The sequence below is a fragment of the Leptosomus discolor genome, chromosome 6 (genome assembly GCF_034619465.1).
Source record: "Leptosomus discolor isolate bLepDis1 chromosome 6, bLepDis1.hap2, whole genome shotgun sequence".
Lineage (NCBI taxonomy): Eukaryota > Metazoa > Chordata > Aves > Leptosomiformes > Leptosomidae > Leptosomus > Leptosomus discolor.
In genome coordinates, this window is record NC_141396.1 from 67,338,022 (window position 1) to 67,357,270 (window position 19,249).

Consider the following 19,249-nt stretch of genomic DNA (forward strand, 5'->3'; position numbering starts at 1 on the left):
TCTGCCCTAACGCCGAGGCGCCAAGCGGAGCCCCACGAACGCCGAGGGCCGGACGCTGCGGTGCCGCCGCCACCGCCACGCCGGCGGCGCGTCGGGACTCCGCACCGGCCGGCGCCAGTGGCCGAGCGCCCTGCTTTCCCGCCTTCCCACCCAACGCCCGCCTCGCCGGCCCAGGCGCTCTGCCCCTCGCGCCACGCGCGAACCCGCCGCCGGGAGAAATAATTAACTCTGGCTCACCCGCGGCTCGACGGGCGCGCGGTGCAAACGAAACACACAGGGGAGCGGCTGAGCAGAAGCCAAGCCTTCGCCTCAGCCCCAAACGCCCAGGCCGTGGGCACGGTGCCACCAAAAAACGACCTCGGTGCCTCTAAAGGACGTTTCCCCGAGCACGAGGAGCGTCGGGTCCGAACGCGGGGCTGGGGGGAGCGAACCCGTCCCGCAGCACGAGGCGGGGCCGCGCTCCCCACAAACGGCAGGTTTCCCCCCCCCCCCCCAGCGTTTCAGCACGGAGCTGGAGCACAAAGAGCACCAAGACGCCTTTGGTTTCACCAGCCACCGACCTCCCAGCGCCAGGGCGAGAAACGAAACCTGCCATGGTGCCAGGAGCACGTCTCGCCGCTTCCCCGAAGGGCTTGACCTCCACTTCTTCCTTAAGGGAGGGAAATACAACAGCAAACGCCTCAACTGCCCTCGAGCGCCCGGGATTCGGGAGCCCTGCGTGAGTTTTAGCGCTGACCCCACCGCAGAAACCCCGGGCCGTGCCAACGAGCCGCTTCCCGTCTTCACCCAAAAGGAATTTCTGGGGAACGGCTCCTTTTTCAGCTGACATCTGTTTTTTTCTGCCGTTTAAGGGGTCAATTTCGAAAGAACTGTCCTCAAAATGCTGGGAGCACAGTCTCTGGTACTTGGAGGGGGTTCCCATGTCCCAGCCCGTGCTGTGAACCCACTGCTCCAGGAGAGGGTTGTTTTCTAAGGGGAAGCCGTAGAAAGTCACGGCGCTGTTCCTGTACGCCCCGCTGGCGGCATTCTGACAGCTCAGCGCCGAGCAATAAACCGTCGTGAAACGGGGGCAAATCAGAGCTAACGTGCCAGGAGGAGGGTTTAAAGAGTTTCTAGTCAATCTTAGCATTAAATGGGCCTAAACTTTGCGAGAAAAAACCCACGTTTTTGAAAGACAGAGAGCGCTGAGGTCACGGAGCAGCGAAACGTCGCTGCCAGCGGCACGGAGCAGGGCACAGCTGATGTCTGGAGAGGAGCAGCCAGGTCCCTTTCGCACCCTGCGGCTTCCCCGCTTCAAAGCGACAATCTGGAAGGCAAAAATCTTTGAAATCAGCCTAATGGGCCATTACCATGCAGATTCACATTCCGAGTAATTCCTGCTACGCACCCGCACGACCGCAGCTCCTTCAGCTGCGCATCCACCAGGGATCCTCCCACGCCCCACCACGAAGCTCACTGCACGGCTCTTCAGAAGGCAGCGGCCACAAGGGGACGGGCAGGTGACCTCCAAAAAGTGCAGACTCGGGTCTGCAAGCCGGGGCTGAACGAGGACTTCCCCACCGCCTCGGCTGCGCGCTGGAGGGGGCGAGCGAGGGGGTGCCGGTGGGAGAGGAGATCTTGGGACAGGCGCCTGGAAAAGAGGCGAACACCCCCCCAGGAGGCGCCGTTAGAAACGGACGGCGGCAGGAACCGCCCGGGCGCGGACCCACGGAGGGAACCCAGGGAGGGGAAGGGCTCCGCGGGGGACGCTGCTGGAGCAAACGCGACCCCCCAGCAAGCCCCCTCACCGCCGCTCCGCGCTGCTGGGAGCACGTACGGTTCACGATGGGATGGAGGAGGAAAGGGGAGACCCCAGACCCCCCCGCCCCAGGGCGTTCGGCCAGCGGGGAGCCCTGATGGACACCCCCCCCCCCCGCTCCCCGCAGCGGCGCCCCGCGGGGCAGGAGGTCGGACTCGCCCCCCGGGCCGACAGCCCAGCTCTGTGAACCCGACGCTGGAGGAACACCGGGCACCCCCCGCCTCTCCCGAGGCGCTGCCGCCATCCCCCTGCGCGCCCCGCCAGCGGCTCCGCCTCACGACCGCGGGGCGGGGGGGGAAGCTCGTCCCGGCGCTCCCCTGCCGGTGCTGCGGGGCCAGCCCCGAGGGAACGCGCCTATGCAGCCCCCCCCGGGCAGCGTGCGCGTAGGCAGGACACGGCCCACGGGCGGCGGCGGGTGCCAGCGCCCGGGGCACGGCAGGGGCTCACGGGACCCTCCCGCGCCCCGCGTCCCCCGGGACTCCCCTCACCCGGTGCCGAGAGGGGACGCGGGCCTCCCCGCCAGGGACCCCGCGGGCCGCCCAGGGAGGGCCCGAGCCCCGCGGGACGGGCAGCGCCCCCCGCCCACGCCGCTCACCGCCCACGCCGCTCACCGCCATCTTCCGCCGCGGCGCTATGGCCCCGCCCCTCTCCCGGGCCGCAGCCAATCGGGCGGGGCGCCGGCAGCGCTAAGCAGGGAGGGGGTGGATGTGCCGGCCCATCTCCCCTCGCCATTGGCTGACACCCGCTTGCCCCCGCCCTCCCGCGACGGCGGCGCGGGCTCCGCCAGGAAGGTTGGGCAGGCGCGTTCATTCCCATTGGCCAACAGACGAAGAAGCAGGGCGCTGATTGGAAGAGGCCTGCGTGACCTCACGGGAAGGGAGGCGGGGATTAGGAGCCGGCGGCTTCTCGTTGTCATAGCAACGGCGGAGCGGCGGGGCCCGGGCCGGGCCGTGAGGCGCCGGCAAACGGCCCCGGCGGCTCCGGGACGAAGCCCCGTGTCCGGCCGCCCGCAGGGAGGGGAGGAAGAGGAGGAGGAGGGGGCGCAGGCCCGGGGCCTCCTGCCGGAGAACCGGGCAGCGGGAAGGGCCCCGGGAGCCTGAGGGCGGCGGGAAGCGGGGGTGCGCTGTCGTGGAGAGCGGGGCTGGCTCTGCACGACCCCGGCCCGGGGGTGGGGGCACGTTCGGAGCCCCCCCCCCCCCCCCCCCGGGCCGAGCCCCGTCCCAGCCTGGGGAAGAAACCGGCCCTTCCCCTTCCCGGGGGGCTCCGCACCTTCCAAAGCAACGATTTGCCGTGAAAAGGGGCGCGGGGGGGGGGTGGGGGGCAGACCCCGGGTTTCTCCTCATGCTTCAGCCCCGCTCATCTTTTCTCCACCCCCAAGGGAAGGACTCACGCCATTTCTCTAACACTTTTATTAAAAAAAAAAAAAAAAAAAGAAGGAGAAATTTCCAGGCCACAAAACCGGCTCCGAACAAAACCCCGGCAGAAACACGCCCGTAACAGAGGCCGTTGGACCAAGCTTGTCACGACTGTCACCGTGAGCCAGGACGGGCCCTGGCCTGGCGCAGCCAGCGCGGCTGCCTCTGTGCTTTCTGTTCCACGGGGCTCAGCGCCACCGCCCAGGGGCCAGGCGACGTATCCAGAACCTTTTATCCCTACAAGGAACGAACCGTGTCCCCGCAGCGTCACAGCAGGTCAGACCCACAGCGCTCTCCGCCCCCTTAAGGGACACTGAAGACGAACAAAAGGACAATTTCTGAAGGCGAATGTTTAACAGCATCCGAACGTTCTGCTTTCGCAGGACTCGGAAAATGGAACAAACTGTAACCACGTGGGAAAGGCACCGCACACGACTCGGAGGCTATGGAAATTAAAACCATATTCCAGGCCCCCCGGTCGTTGTGCACCTCCCGGTGAGGACCCCGGCCTTCAGGGATCCTCTCTCGGGGTGCAGCCGCACGGAGCCCCGCCAGCATCGGGGAGGTGGACCCCAAAATGGTGCTTGGTCCATACTGGGACCAGCCCTGTGGCTCAGAGAAGGGCGTCTGGACCCCAAAATGTTGCCTGGTCCACACTGCCGCGATTTCACCGCGGGAACAAGCTGCCCCCCCAGGCTCCGCTCCCCTCTGGAAGAAGCTCCTCCAGGACACGGCGCCTCGACAAACGGCCGCAGGGTCAGCGCTTCCTTTCGCAAAGCATTTCACACGAGCCGGCGTCTCCTCACGCTGCTCCGCTCGTTTAGTGGACAATTGGTGACTTTAACACGCTTGTTTTCACCCCAGACCCTGGACTCGGGGCGCTCAGCAGCCCAGGGATAACATTCCAGCTGTTCTCCAGCCCGAAGCGTCACAAACCGTTCCGTGGGCCGCTGTGGCTCCTCTCCCGCGTGGATTCACGGCGAGCGGCACCTCCGAGCACCGCGGGCTTCCCCCACAGCCCCGGGCACCGGTGGAACAGCCCCGCAGACCGTCACAACACAGTCTCTGGAAAACAACCCCCCAGCCTTCTCCCTTTGCCTGGGAGGGGGCTCAGGACGGCTGTTCCACAGCCTCCTCCTCCTCCCGCCACGGCCCAGCACAGAGCTGGGGGATCCTGCCGCGGCCCTGCCTCCTGCCCAGCACGGGTGAGGGCCAAGGGGGCCGCGAAACCCCCCCCCCGGCGAGGCGGGCTTTGCTATAGGGAGTGCATCACCGACCCCCGGAGCTCTGCGCAGGGCCACCCGGCCAACGTCAGGTGTGTTTCTTGCACGTGGCTTTCCTGATGCTTCACGAAGCTCCTCCTGAGCACAAACCTCTTCCTGCAGAGGGGGCACTGGAAGAGCCCCTCGCCCGAGTGCCGCCGCTGGTGGTTCAGCAGATAATCCTTCCGCCTGTAGCTCTTGTCGCACTCGGAGCACTTGTACGGCCTCTCGCCCGTGTGCGTCATCCGGTGCCGAACGAGCCACGAGTGGCAAACGAAGCTCTTCCCGCAGTCGCTGCAAATGTAGGACTTGCCCCTGGCCTGGCCCTGCTGCTGGGTGGCCGGGCCGCCCCTGCAGCCCCCCGGCTCGTCCGGCGCGGGACCCCAGCAGGGGCTGGCGAACGCGTTAGCCGCGGGGAAGTTCTCCTCGCTTTCCGCTCCCACCGGGCCGTCGGGGTTGGGTCCGCGCTCGGCCACCCGGCGCGGCCCCGCGGGCAGCCCCTCGCGGGGGGCGGGAGCAGCCCCCTGCCCGCCGGCTTTCCCGCCCGGAGCGCAGGGCTGCGAGGGCAGCAGCTGCAACACCCTTTTGTTGAGAGTCTTCTCGCCGGCGGGGCCTGGGAACGTCTCCCCTTCCCGGGCTCCCTGCGGAGGCTCCCGCTGGCTGGGGCTCCCCTCACGCGTGCCGTACGCGCACGGCCTCTTCCCGACGCCGTTTTCCTGGGGGCTAAAGAAATCCAAGTGCTCGCCAAACCCTCGGTCGTACCGAGCGTCACCTCCAAGGCCGCTCCCGGCGGTGGTTGTTTCCATCGTTTCTGAGTTCCACTGGCTGTCCCATGTCACTCCAGGGCTAGGATCCTTGGAAAACTTCTCTCCAGGTCTTCCCGGTACCTCGGCGTCGCACACCGTGCCTTCAAAGCGATCCGCCGGAGGGTCCCTCTTTGTGTTTTCATCGCGCACTGAAACAGAGAGATCTGAGCCCTTCAGTTAAGGCAGCCTCCTCAGAGCCTCCCCCCAAGCCTCCAGCCACGTCACGCCAACGGACAGACAAGGTAAACAAGATGGGAGGTTTTAATCCCGAGGGGGAGAGCAAGAACCTGCGTTCCACGGAAACTCCAGCAAAACAAAAGGTCTTTTTGCAATTATTTTTCGAAATCCACGTGAAAATTCACTAACGCCACGGCTCATCCTCACCCTCCCATTCTGACGCGCGAGGTCCGAGTTCCCCGGCAGAGCAGATACCGTCACCCCTCGGCGCTCTCAGCCGCTCTGGACGCTCCAGCGAGCATCTAGAGGCGCGAGGGTCCCGGCCAGCTCAGCGAGCCCACGTGGGGGCACCCCTTCTCGCTGGGAACCGTTGTCTCCGCGGGCTGGGAGCCGGGAGACGCTCTCCGGCCGAGTCTTTGCTCGGAGGGCTGGGAGCAGCGCTGGGCGGAGGAAGCTCTGCCCCTCGGGCAGCCCCAGGCAGGCACGCAGCTCCGGACCGAGAGCTGTCCGTGACCGCCTCTCCCCTGGGCGCCTCTCCTGCTTCCTTCGGAAAACATCCACGACTCCTGACAACCCAACCCGAAAAGGCACCGGGCACCTCGGCTCTAGGTTTGCCACAAAACTGCTCTGCCGACCTGCAGGTTCCCTCTGTCTGTCACGGCTCTTTCCTGCCACAAAACACCCGGTGTTTCACTTCCCAGGTTCTTTCCACCAACGCTCCTCAGCCCGGCTCTCTAACGCCCCGTCATTCTCCCGCCCTCTCAGACCGGCGACGCTTCCAGCCGACGAGCTGCCACGGGACAACTCCGCTGAGCATCGCGCAGGACCGCCCCAGCAGCGTCAAGCAGCCGAGTCCCGCGACCTGCGCTGCACAAACCTCCCGAGCTCTCACTTCTCCGGCAGCGCCCTGGGACACTCAGCGCACCAACGGGTTCCCACAGGCCAAGCCGAAGCGCGGACGGAAAAGGCACCGGTTGCTCTACAGGAGTTGCCTCGGCACGTCTGCTCGCCCCGGTAACCCCCGGTTACGGGTACGCGCAGACGGGCAGGGCTGGAGCAGAGCGAGTCGGCCGGGAAGGCCCCCTGGGAGCCCCCCTGGGAGCTCTCGGAGCAGCGGGAACAGGTCTCCCTCGGGAAGGAGGCGGGTGGGGCTGATCCAGCCTTACCCAGGGCAATACTCTGCACGACCCAGGGCAAAATCATTCGCTCCCACGCAGCTACTGAGAGTTTATCCCTCGGTTTACTCCACAGTAACCTCCCCACGTGCCACGAACGTTTAAATCCCTGGCATGAAGTGATCAGCTGCCAACCGATCCCTACACAAAACATTTCTCTGCGCCGCCCCCCCCCCAGCCCCGGGGAGCCGCTCGAGAGCGCTGCTGCGTGGTCCCGGGCTGTGGCCCACGAGGTGGCACCTAACGGATGTCCCCATCCAAATCTGCCCACCCGTTCCCCGAGGTTAAGCCCTGGCCCAAAGATGAACCTCCCTCTACTAACTCCACCCCAAACACGATCCGCACAAAACGCCTCCGAATGAACGCCGGCACGTCCAGCTCCAAACCCCAACGGCCCAAAACTGGGGTTAAAGCCGCCTTCTCTCTCGCCGCAGGGCAGCTCCCCTGCCCGGGAACGCAAGGTCAGGCCTCCATGGTCGTGGGAACCAGGTTTAGACACCATCAAGCCAGCGGGAAGCACAGACTGATCTGTAGGGCCCGAGCACACCACTGGGCTGGCCTCCACAGAAACCCAAGAGAGCGCCTTTGGCAGCTTTAGGCCAGCTGAAGGCGGCAGGAGCCTCTTCACCGGACAGAACCTGAGATTTTTGTGAACAAATACCACCTAGCAGAGTGAGGTTCGTTCCAGTTCTTTCATGGCTTACAGTATAAGGCCGTGACATTTAATATAGTGTAAAAAAAAACCCTCTAAATTGGATTTACTGTCTCCAAAATCCAGTACTGACCTGTACATGGATCCGTTGAGACGTCTTTCTCCAAGCCTTGTCGTTCAGGGCCCCGCGGCTCCTCCTCTTGTTTAATCCACGACAAAGCATCAGTGGCATAAGTCTGAAATCCTGCTCCTTGGGGAGAATTTACACAACTGAGAAACACTGGAGAAAGAGGCAAAGCACGGCAGATTTGGGAATTCACAAAGCCAAGGCAAGCGCTGGCAAAGCCTCAGGGAAGACACGACGTGGAGAGGCACCTGCGGGGTAATTCCTGCAGTGGGAGTTTTTGCCAGGGAATCCTCACCTGCGTCAGGGTCCCTCGGGAGGTCCTCGCCCTCCAGCTCCCCGGCACACGCCTCTTGGCCTCGCTTGGTCTGACTCGAAGCCTCAGGCTCGTAAAACACTCGCTCTGCTGAAGGAGAGAATTCGAGACGAGCGTATCACAACTGCGTAAGCTCAGGATTTCACAAGGGCGAAACCTGCTCTTGCTCTGGGTTTTCCCACAAGCCCAGTTTCTTAGTGAAACCTGATGGAAAGGTCTGAAAATCCCAGTTGGCTACACGTCCTGGAAGCAGAGGCAGTTTACTTGGCAACAGCCAAGTAAAATTACAGCAAGGCCAACAGGCAGGGCTGCTGCCCTTTGTAAAGAGCGAGGGCAGCCAAGCTCCACAGCGGAAGGGCAACGCAGAGGGACCGCCGGGAGAGAAGGCAAGAAGCCGGTCCCTGGGTTCGGCAGCAGCGCTACCGGGGAGTCGTCGCGCTCGCTCGCGGGCGCAGAGAAACCACAGAGGAGGAGGAGGGAGGGAAGAGGCCACCTCTGGATGCGCAGGAGGAGAGGCGCTGCGGCCCCCCGAGAGGAGCCTGCGGGGGACACGGCGCTGCGGAGCTGCCACGGCCGCGCCGACCCCCCGGGAGCCAGCGCAGGGCACGCGGCCCTGCCTCCACGCCACCGCAGCCCCCTGCGCGGCACCAGCCACACGCCTCGGGCTGGCACTGGTTTCTGCCTCCTGCACTGGTTTCTGCCTCCTGCACTGGTTTCTGCCTCCTCCACGTTAAACCCGTCAGCCCCAGTGACTAACGGCCCACTGGGCATGAGAAACTTAACCAGCTCAGAGCCACCGACGGGAGGGCAGCAAGGTAAGGAATTTAAGGGAGAAGGAAACGATTCCTGCACTGCACGGCGCGGGTGGAAACCAGCCACGTGCTCTGCAAGCTGCAAAATGGCCGGGAGAAGGGAAAGACGAAATACCAGCCCTTACCCGTCGGAGCTGGGAGCAAGTCTGTTCAAAACCTGTGAGCTTTTTATGAAAGATCTGGAATACATGAGAAGAGGCGGGGAAAAAAAACCCCAACCAACCAACCAGCCCTTGGAATTAAATCCCTCTGTTTCATTTTCCCTCCGAGGTATGCAGTTACTCACCCGGGCAGGGCTCTTCAGGAGCTTCTCCAGCTGCCTCCTCCTCCTGCTGATGTGCAGCGCACAACTCTTCCTCTTCCTTAATATGGATTATGCTGTCTTCTGTTAATGGGAACCGGTGTTATTTTAATTCCACACACAAAATTAATTCCAATTCTCACCCCACCCCAGGCACAGCCGCTCTGTTCTAGCTCGCAGTCTGGAGAAAACCTCACTTCAGTCCCAGCTCTCGCTGCCCAAGGTCTCTAAAATACTTGTCGCAAACCCCTCGGCAGATATTTGAGCCTCAGAAACACACAACGTTTTCGGGCAAGTGGAATGTCCACTGGGCTGAGGTGCCCATTACCGAACAAAAACGCGTTCTACGCGGCCCCAGGAGAGGAGCGTGCCACTTGAGTTCTCGTTCTCGAGCTTTGTTTCTCTTTCGGCTCTGCCAGAGCTACGCCGGGCCCTTTTCAGTCGCTCTCGGTCAAACGCACGCCGCTTCTCCCCCATCAGAATAACACCAGTGAGAATTATGAATGAAACTCACGGTAAAAAGACAAAAAAAGGTCTATGAAATTCATAAGGAAAAGGAGACGGGCTAACGCTCTACGCGTTACCTTTATTCCCCCGTGACGCAACCCCCGAGCCAGAGGAACACTTCACGCGTGCGCAACACCAGCGACTGCGCACGCTTGTGCACACGGAACGGAAAGTCCTCCTGACAGCCAGCCTCCAGACTGGGAACCCCAACGTCACCCCACTTCACCCAGCAACGCTGAGGTGGCCTCACTGGGAGGGGACCGCGGGTTTGAGACACGCAGCCGCAGGCAGCTCAGCAGCCAGGGGCGGGAAAAGGAGCGGCTCGACGCGGCGTTCTGGTGGGACCAGCGGGGACCAGGGGCCCAACAGCCACGTCGGGAAGACCCCGCTCAACCCAGCGAGCGCCTCGGAGCGGGGCTGACGTCCCCAGCCACGGCCCAGCCGGTGGGCGATCGGCGCTTCACGTCCCAACAGCCCGGTCGTCCCGAAGCCACTCACCGGTGCCGGTCTCCGCAGCATCACCTCTCCCGTCCTCGTCCTCGCAGCTCCGAGCACACGGCGGGTCCCCATCCTCCGACCGGGCCCGGGCGTCACCTCCGGGAGGGTCCGTCTCTGCGGGGGGCGTGCGGTGAGGCGCGGCCGGGGGTCCCGCCAGCACGGGACCGGCGGGGGGACGGCGGGGCCCCGCCGCCTGCCCACCACCCGCTCCGACCCCTCTCCGCCCGCCGGCCCGGAGGCGCGGGGCGGCGGCGGGCCCTTACCGAGGGCGAGCAGCATGCGGTAGTTGCTCCTCATGACGGCGCGGTGCAGGGCCCGCTGCCAGCCGCGCAGCGCCCGCCACTCCCGCTCCCTGAACTGCACCCACACCTCCTCCAGGCTCACCGGCACCCGCGCTGCCCCGGGCCGCGCCGCCTCCCGCCCGCCGCCGGCCGCCCCGCGCCTCGCCGGCCCCCGCGGGGCCCCGCCGCCGCTCGCCAGCCGCCGCTCCAGCGCCCGGAGCCGGCCCCGCAGAGCCAGCGCGGCCCGCAGCTGCCGCTCCGCCCGCGCCAGGCGGGCCTCCAGCCGGAGCAGCCGCGCCGCCACCGCCACCGCCTCCGCTCGCCCGGCGCGGGGACCGGCCATGGCCGCTGCCGCCGCCCCGACACCGGCCCCGGCCCCGGCCCCGGCCCCGGGCCCGGCTCCGCCGCCGCCGCCGCCGCCGCCGCCGCCGCGCTCCGCGGCCGCCCCGCAGCGCCCCCTGCCGCCGCCCCGCGCTCGTGCGCTGCGGCGCCCCCTGGCGGGAGGGCTCGGGGCCGGGCGCGGGAACCTGGGAACCGGAGGGGCGGGGGCGGCGCCGCGGAGCCGGCGGGGACCGGGGTCCCCTCGGAGCCGTGAGGGACCGGGGAGCCCTCGGAGCCGTGAGGGATCAGGGTCCCCTCGGATCTGTGAGGGATCGGGGTCCCCTCAGAGCTGTGAGGGATCGGGGTCCCCTCGGAGCCATGAGAGATCGGGGTCCCCTCGGAGCTGTGAGGGACCGGGGTCCCCTCGGAGCCATGAGAGATCGGGGTCCCCTCGGAGCTGTGAGGGACCGGGGTCCCCTCGGAGCCATGAGAGATCGGGGTCCCCTCGGAGCCGTCGGGGACCGGAGTCCCCTCGGAGCCGTGAGAGATCGGGGTCCCCTCGGAGCTGTGAGGGACTGGGGTCCCCTCAGAGCTGTGAGGGATCGGGGTCCCCTCGGAGCCGTCGGGGACCGGAGTCCCCTCGGAGCCATGAGAGATCGGGGTCCCCTCAGAGCTGTGAGGGATCAGGGTCCCCTCGGAGCTGTGAGGGATCGGGGTCCCCTCAGAGCTGTGAGGGATCGGGGTCCCCTCAGAGCCGTGAGGGATCGGGGTCCCCTCGGAGCCGTGAAGGACCGGGGAGCCCTCGGAGCCGTGAGGGATCAGGGTCCCCTCGAAGCTGTGAGGGATCGGGGTCCCCTCGGAGCCGTGAGGGATCGGGGTCCCCTCGGAGCTGTGAGGGACCGGGGTCCCCTCAGAGCTGTGAGGGATCGGGGTCCCCTCGGAGCCATGAGAGATCGGGGCCCCCTCGGAGCCGTCGGGGACCGGAGTCCCCTCGGAGCCGTGAGAGATCGGGGTCCCCTCGGAGCTGTGAGGGACTGGGGTCCCCACAGAGGCACAAGGGATAAGTTCCCCACAGAGCTACGATGGCGCAGGATCCTCAGAGCCGTGAGAGTTCGGGGTCTGCTCAGAGTTGTGAGGGACACAGCATCGCCTCAGAGCCACGAGGGAACAGAATCCTCTCGGAGCCATGGGGGTCAAGATCCCCTCAGAGCTGGGGGGGCTCAGGGTCCCCCTCAGAGCCAAAAGGGAACAGGATCCTCTCGGAGCCGTGAGGGCCCAGCGTCTCCTCAGAGCTACGGAGGCTCAGGATTTCCTCGGAGCTGCGAGGGGCTGGGGACCCCTCAGAGCTGCGGAGGGTGTCGTATCCTCTCACAGCCATGAGGGATCCGTTCACCGCAGATCCGTGAGGGCGCAGGATCCCCCCAAGCTGTGAGGATGCAGGGTCCTCTCACAGTCACGAGGAATCAGAGTCTGGATCTCTGGCCTTGCCGGGGAGGCTCTGTCCTCCTCCAGCCTGAGCTACAGCAGCCCGAGTCACCGAAGGTCAGGGAAAAGTTACACGCTGGGAGGAGCTACCCAAGGATGACAGAGGCTCGGGGCTTGTTCGTGGGACATGCGGAGACTCCGTGAGGCATCTCAGGGTGGGCGCAGGAGACCTTGCGCTCCCCCAAAATTCCCTCCCTCTCCATCACCACCTCTCCAGCCTTCCCATCACTTCTGCTCTTTCCTGTAAGCATCACTCTATCCGCGCACGGGGAGGGTGTCTCTTCTTTCTCCGTCTTGGAAGAGCAGCACGTTTCTACGTCACTTGACATTTATCCTCGGATTCAGGTTGAACGTCTGCAATTGAAGCAGCAAGAACCTCAGAATAGCTCTGAGATTTGTTATAAATAGGCACGTTTGTCTCCGAAATGCAGGGGAGCTGGGCTGGAATAAGGAAACCGTGACTCGCTGTGCAAGACACCGCTTCGTCCGTGTTACCAAAGGCCGCACCAAGCAGCGATGAAACTCGGAGCGCATCAAGCGCTCCTGGTGCTCAGACAGCGGTTTACAGGACCTCTCCAGTCAACACCAGGAGAGTGCTGTTGATGGCACGGCCCTCCCAGCTCATTCGCTGTCCCAGCGCCGGGTCTTTCAGTCACAGGGACATCTCTCGGGTGCAAACACACCGTCAGGTATCCGGCAGCTTCTTCATCTTCTCTGACGTTTAAAACCAAAACGTCTGATAACAACGGAGTGGCAGGAGGTCAGCGCTACAAGATGCACGACGGCGCAGCGGGGAGGCGAGAGGGCAGCGTCCGGCACCTCTGCCCCGGAACACAGCCAGCTCTCAGCTGGCAACGGCTGCAGCCCCGCAGCCGCTGGAAACTGCCGGCAGCAGGATCGCTGCGATCTGCCTGCAGGGTGGGGACGGTGCAGCCCGTGTGCAACGCTCACCCTTCAGGCCGTTCGGATCTCAGACGCACACACGGCAAACAATTCTCCTGCTCAGGTTCCTCCGTGGTATTTAAAAGAGCCATGGAAACCCACTCCATTCGTTTATTCCAAGTCAAGGGAGGCTTTTGTCTCTCCCTCAGTAAGGGACAACACTACAAACTGCCATCTACCCGCAGGCAGAGTGATTTTTAAAGAAAAAAAAAAAAAGGCGAAGCATTTGGAAGTTCACAGCTTTAATCCACTCGAGTTTAATGTTATTGTTAGTAAAAATCCAGTATCTACCGCCGCAAATTTAACTAGCATTTTACAAACAGACAGAAACAAGTTCCCTGCCCTGAAGGCTCACAGTCTAAGTAACAAAAGTGTAAAACATAAAGGAGCAATTTTCCTCGGAGTCAGTAGGAAACCACTGGAGAACCGGTTAGTTCACCCGCTCATCGAACAGGTCCCAAACCGCGTGTGTCTGGATATCGAACGCCCCGTGCTGCCGCCTGCCAGGAGACTCCTTCAGCACGTCCAAGAGCGGAGAAAAGCCGCCCCGTGTGCGCTGCCTTACGGTAGCAAGTGGCCACCGAACACAGAGAAGCGACGAATCGCGGAACCCTCCGTCCTCCCAGATGCCTTATCTGGAAACGGGCTCCGAAAGGGGCTCACCACGCAGGAAAGGCGGGGGCAATCTTAGCAGGGCCTGTCCTGATGGGACAAGGGGGACCCGTTTTCAACGAAAACAGGGCAGATTCAGACTAGATGTAAGGAAGAAATTTTCTACAATGAGGGAGGTGAAACACTGGCACGGGCTGCCCGGAGAGGTGGTGGATGTCCCATCCCTGGAAACCACCAAGGTCAGGCTGGACGGGGCTGGGAGCAGCCTGATCCGGCTGAAGATGTCCTTGTCCATGGCCGGGGTTGGACTGGACGGCCTTGGAAGGTCCCTTCCCACCCAAACCGTCCCGCGATTCTACGAAAACAAGCAGTGGGTTTAATCCAGGCCAAGCAGCAGGTATTTGGGCAGTTTGCTGAACACATTTCAGGTGCCGGGTATCTTTTCTTACCGGTTTGGGCTATGATGAAAGCTGATTCCCAACGGCAAAGAGCATCCAGGAGGTGGATCATCAAAGAGCATCCAGGAGGTGGATCATCAAAGAGCATCCAGGAGGTGGATCATCAAAGAGCATCCAGGAGGTGGATCATCAAAGAGCATCCAGGAGGTGGATCATCAAAGCGCATCCAGCCCCAAGCCGCCAGGAGGAGAGGGGCAGGAAGGCAACAGCGGAATGCGAAGAGAAGAAGTGCCAGCGCACGGGCAGGCAGCGGGAAGTTATCCCCACGCTCGCTTCAGCCTGGGAGTCCGGGTGCGCCCCACCTCCGGCGTACGCGTGGTTTCCCCACGGGGAGCATCGCAGCGGCACGAGGAGGGGTTGGGGCGCCACCGCCGCCTCTGGCTGTGCTCGGGGGTGGCAGGCAGCCGAGCAGATCCCGCTCCATCACCGCGGTGCCAGCCCAGTCTCCAGCGGAGCGTGTCCCAGCGCCCGTCAGAACTCCAAGCAGAACGTGGCCCCGTCGTCACAATTTCCAGCAAACCAAACCCACGGAATCACACAACGGTAGGAGCGGGAAGGGATTTCTGGAGATCACCTGGTCCAACTCCCCCGCCAGAGCAGGTCACGCAGGAACGCGTCCAGGCGGGGTCTGGATGTCTCCAGAGAAGGAGACCCCACAGCCTCCCTGACAGCCTGTGCCAGGGCTCTGCCACCCTCAGAGGGATGAAGTTCCTCCTCATGTTCAAGCCGAACTTCCTCTGCTCCAGTTTGTGCCCGTTGCCCCTTGTCCCATCACTGGGCACCACTGAAAAGAGCCCGGCCCCATCCTCTCGACACCCGCCCTTTAGATAGCTGTAAGTGTCGGTAGGGCCCCCCCTCAGCCTTCTCTTCTCCAGGCTAAGGAGCCCCCAGGTCTCTCAGCTTCTCCTCGCAGGAGAGATGCTCCAGCCCCCCAATTAACCCGATTTCAAGCTCTAGAGAAGGAACCAAACCCAACCTTCTCCAGCCACCTTCCCGAGCACAAGCAGCAGCGAAAACGTCATTCGGCCTGTGCCGGGGCACGGCGAGAGCTGGGAACCGACGGGCTGCCCCTGCTCGGCAGAGGGGGCGGCCGGGCGAGCCGTCAGCAAGGCGTGGCCAGGAGTCTGTTGTGAACGCCCAACTTGGACTTGCCCACGGAACTGAGAACAGCAGAACTTGATCAAGGGAGAAACTCCCAGTGAAGAGGAGCTTCAAAAAACTTGGGTTCAGACTGACCCAAACCTGGAGAGGCCCAAACCACTTTTATTCTGGAGATTTCTGGGCAGGCTATGAGGAACTGCGCCATACCATCGCCACCACGAAGACAAGGGCCGTGGTGCCAAGGTGGGTCCTAATTCTGCTTTGCTCGGATCTTTGGGACAAATTGTGAGGGAGCCTCTCGTGCTGAGCAGCCGAGACTCTCTCCTCCCCTCCCCTCCCCTCCCCTCCCCTAGCAGCCGTGCAGCGGTGCCTTCCCCCCGCTCTGCGGGACCACGCGGTGCCTCTCGCGCAGGTGGATCTTCTCGTGCTGGAGGAGGTGCTGCTTCTGGGTGAAGCGCTTTGGGCACTCGTGGCACTGGTAGGGCCTCTCCCCCGTGTGGATCCTCTGGTGCCGGATCAGATTGGAAGGGTGGCTGAAGGTCTTCCCACAGTACGAGCACCAGAGGACCCCTCCGCTCCGGCCCGAGTGCGCTCGCCGGTGGATGAGGAGGGTTTTCTTTTGGGAGAAGTACTCCTGACACTTGTCGCACCTGTAAGGCCTCCCCCGCAGGTGGCTCCTCTGGCTCGGCTTGCGGCCGGCGTCGGCGCTTCTCACGTGCCTGGGGCTGCCGCACGCCGCGCCGGGGGCTTTGCCGTTCTGGGTCTGCGCGAACCTCTCCGTGGCCACGTGGGTCCTGTCTTCTAAGCGGCTCCTGCCTTCCACGAGGGTCTCGTCTTCCACGTGGGTCCGCCAGCGCTGCTGCTGGAGGAAGCCCTCGTCTCCAGCGTGCCCGCCGCTGCCGTGGCTCTCCTGGCTCGTCAGCAGCAGCTTCTTCAGACAGAAGCCCTTCCCACACGCAGCGCACGAGTGGGGTCTCTTGTCGGGACAGTTGTGCCCGTAGAAGGTGACAGCGTTGCTTTCGCCGAGATCCTCCTCCCCCAGGGCGGGCGGCACCAGCCGGCTCACGCTCGGGTCTGCCGGCTGCGCGGCAGAGCCGTACTGACCACCGAAGGGCAGCGCCTCGCCGGGTCCCTGGAAAAGCAGCTCCTCCGGCTCCCCGGATAACGCGGCGTGGGGCTCGGAGCTCTGGGGGCATTCCTCGGAGTCCAGCTGCTCAATTTTGAACGCTGTCACCTCATCTGCTGGAACTGAGAAGAACGAGAGGGGGCGTTCACTGGGGCGAGACGCCTCTGAAATCCCCCCGGCTCCTTCCCCCGCCTCCCACGAATCGGCCAGGCCCGTCCCGCACAGCACAGCCGGCAGCTGAACGAGCGAGGGAGAGACAACAGCGGAAAGGCACAGGAACGCCGCCCTCCCGGCTGGCTGGGCAGCGCCTGCCAGGAGCTGCGAGGGAGGGAGCAGAGGAAGCGCTGCCTTCCCAGACGGCAGAGCTCAGCGGTTTCCAAAATCACAGGACGGTTTGGGTGGGAAGGGACCTCAGAGATCTTCCAACCTCCTGCCACGGGCAGGGACACCTCCCACCAGAGCAGGTCGCTCCCAGCCCCGTCCAGCCTGGCCTTGAGCACTGCCAGGGAGGGGGCAGCCACGGCTGCTCTGGGCAGCCTGTGCCAGCGCCTCACAGCCCTCACGGGGAAGGATTTCTTCCCCTACATCTAATCTCAATCTGCTCTCTTTCAGCTCAAAAACATCTCCCCTCGTCCTGCCACTGCACTCATTGATCAAGAGTCGCCCCCACCCCTCCTGCAGCCCCCTTTCAGCCCCTATAGGGTCTCCCCGGAGCCTTCTCCTCTCCAGGCTGAACACCCCCAGCTCTCTCCTAACGGCTCCCTGCATCCCGTTGGATTTGTTCCAGGGACGGCTGTCTCCCCAGGTGCAGCGTCTCGCCTACCTGGCACTTCAACCCTCCTGCCGGTAAACCCTCCGCCCGCTTTCCTCCCCGCAGCGTGGCTCTTGCTCCTGCCCCGCTGCCCCGCCCGCCTCCCCTCAGCGCCCGTGCCTCGGCACACGCCGCCCCCCGGCAGGAACGCCAGGGACCCCCGGCACCTCCTCCGGCCGCACAGCGCGCGGTGGGACAGCTCGGCACTCACCCACGCTGAGCTCGGTGAACTTCGCATCCTCCGCCACCCCCTGCTCCTCTTCCTCCTCCTCCTCACACGGCTCTTCCTCCCGCTTCACCACGCCCACGAAGCTCGGCTCCGGGACGCCGTACTCTGCTGCGGCACAGAAGAACCTTTGCTGGTTGCCGCAGCACCGCTCGGCTCTTCCCGGGAGCTTTGCTCCCCGCTTCCACACACAGCCCCTCTCCAGCCCGTCCTGCTTGTGGGAGCTCCGCTCTGCCCCGCTCAGAGGGTTCCCCCCCTTGCCCCCCGTTTCAGGGGAGCACTGCCCCCCCCCCCCGGCCCTGGTGTCCAAGCGGGCCCTCGCGGAACAACACTCACCAGGTGCCGGATCAGCCAGCACTGCTCTTCCCTGCGCTGCTGCTCCGCTCTCCTGGCGGCTCCCGTCAAGTCCGAACAGCAGAGCCTCTGCGAGCGAGGAGGATCACACCCGTCACGGTTTGCTCCAACACGGTTACCCCCCCCCCGCGCCCGCCCCCCCAAGATCCGAGACGCCTCCTCCGCAGCAAGCCAGGACTATCACCTCGCGACCTCCTCCGCCTGCTGGCGGCACCACGCGACCCTCACGCCTGAGAATAATCTGAAACTCGTCTCTTGCCTGCGCTCGGTTCTGCTGGAAGCTCCCTCGAAGCCGCCCCGTCGCCGCTGCAGGGCGCTTCTCTCCGACGCTGGGGCGGGAGCTCAGGTTTGGAGGTTGCGTCGCCTGCGGAGGAGCAGAGAGAAGGTTTCTGTGACCCCCGCCGCGCCCGCGGGGAGGAACACGCTCGGCTGCGCTCCCGAAACCGGCTCCACCGGCCACCACGTGCCGCTGGGCAGCGCGGGGAGCCCCCGGCACGGCCCGCCGGGAGACGGCGGGGGGCTGAGGGAAGGGGCCTGCGGGCTGCACCGCGCTGCGCTGCCCTCACCAGCGGGCACCGGTTTCTCCGGGTTTCTACAAAGCTGCTTCCCAAGTGGGGGGGAGGAGAGGAGAAAGACCCTCAAAATGGAGCTGGTCCAGAGGTGGAGTGACTGGAAGAGCGACACGTACCCAGAGAGACCGGAGCTTCGTTCTTCCCTCTCAGCACGTTTTTGTACAGCTCCCTCTGCCATTCCTCCAGGTTCTCCCACTCCTGAGCAGAAAAGTAAGCGGCGTTGCTCCCCACCGCCACCGGGGCCTGCAGCTGCAGGAGGGCGACGCTCGGCACCGGGTCCAGGACCTGGAGGGACAAAACATCCTCAGGGAAAATCCCCAATCCTATCTATTGCTGCTGCTGCTGTGTCCGGCGCTGGAAAAAGGAAAAAAAAAAAAAAAATCCTGCTTTGGGGCATCCCGGTGACACAAAGAGAGTAAAAATGTTTAAAGATCTTCAGCAAGTCTCGGAGAACGACCTCGCAGCTCTCACCTCCCCCTGCGCAGAGCCTGGCCCCGTCGCTGGGGCGGTTTGTGGACCCCGGGGTGGGGAAGAACCCCCCTGCTTGCCGTAAAAATCCACCAACCGGCGCTTCGGCAGCGAGGTAGCTGCGCCTGAACCCCCGCAGCCGCTCCCCGGGGCGGCAGAAGGCGATGCCCCAGCTCGGAGAGATGGAGGGGAGCTGGGGCAAAGCTGTGTGCGCCCCCCGCCCCGCTCCCCCCAGAGCCCTTAACGAGCCATTTGTCACCTTGGGGACCTCGCCGGCGGGGGGCAGCTGCAGGATCCAGAAGTTCCTGTTCTTCAGCAGGTTCTCCACGTTCTCCAGGCGCCGCTGGAGCTGCCCGAACTCCTGGATGAGGGTGCCCAGCACGGCCAGCTTGCTCTCCAGCTGGTTCCCGAAATCCACCACCGTTTTCTCACAATCCAAGTATTTCTTCTCCGTGGTCACCGTCCGGCGCTCCAGGTTGAGCAGCCTCGAAGCGTGGGCGTCCACGCTCCGCTCCACCGCCTGCACGGCCGCCACCACCGTCCACAGCGAGATGCTGGAGCCGCTCGGCCTCGGGGCTTTGCCCGGGGATGGCGGCGGGACCGCGGGGAAGCTGGAGCTCGCCGGCTGCGGGGGCTCCATTCCCGCTCC

The 19,249-nt window shown here is 64.3% G+C and overlaps 2 protein-coding genes across 2 annotated transcripts; both read right to left on the minus strand.

Moving 5' to 3' along the window:
- Positions 1-4,468: 4,468 nt before the first annotated feature.
- On the minus strand, positions 4,469-10,467 carry LOC147415428 (uncharacterized). Its single transcript, XM_086466613.1, has 6 exons — positions 10,107-10,467; positions 9,850-9,957; positions 8,824-8,922; positions 7,708-7,815; positions 7,419-7,529; positions 4,469-5,430 (listed from the first exon to the last, which is right to left on the minus strand). Exons 1-6 carry the CDS (start codon positions 10,465-10,467, stop codon positions 4,469-4,471), a joined length of 1,749 nt encoding a protein of 582 aa, XP_086322739.1.
- A 4,925-nt stretch (positions 10,468-15,392) lies between these two features.
- On the minus strand, positions 15,393-19,240 carry LOC104347136 (zinc finger protein 783-like). Its single transcript, XM_086467369.1, has 5 exons — positions 18,860-19,240; positions 18,249-18,375; positions 17,791-17,924; positions 17,543-17,629; positions 15,393-16,175 (listed from the first exon to the last, which is right to left on the minus strand). Exons 1-5 carry the CDS (start codon positions 19,238-19,240, stop codon positions 15,393-15,395), a joined length of 1,512 nt encoding a protein of 503 aa, XP_086323495.1.
- Positions 19,241-19,249: the final 9 nt, after the last annotated feature.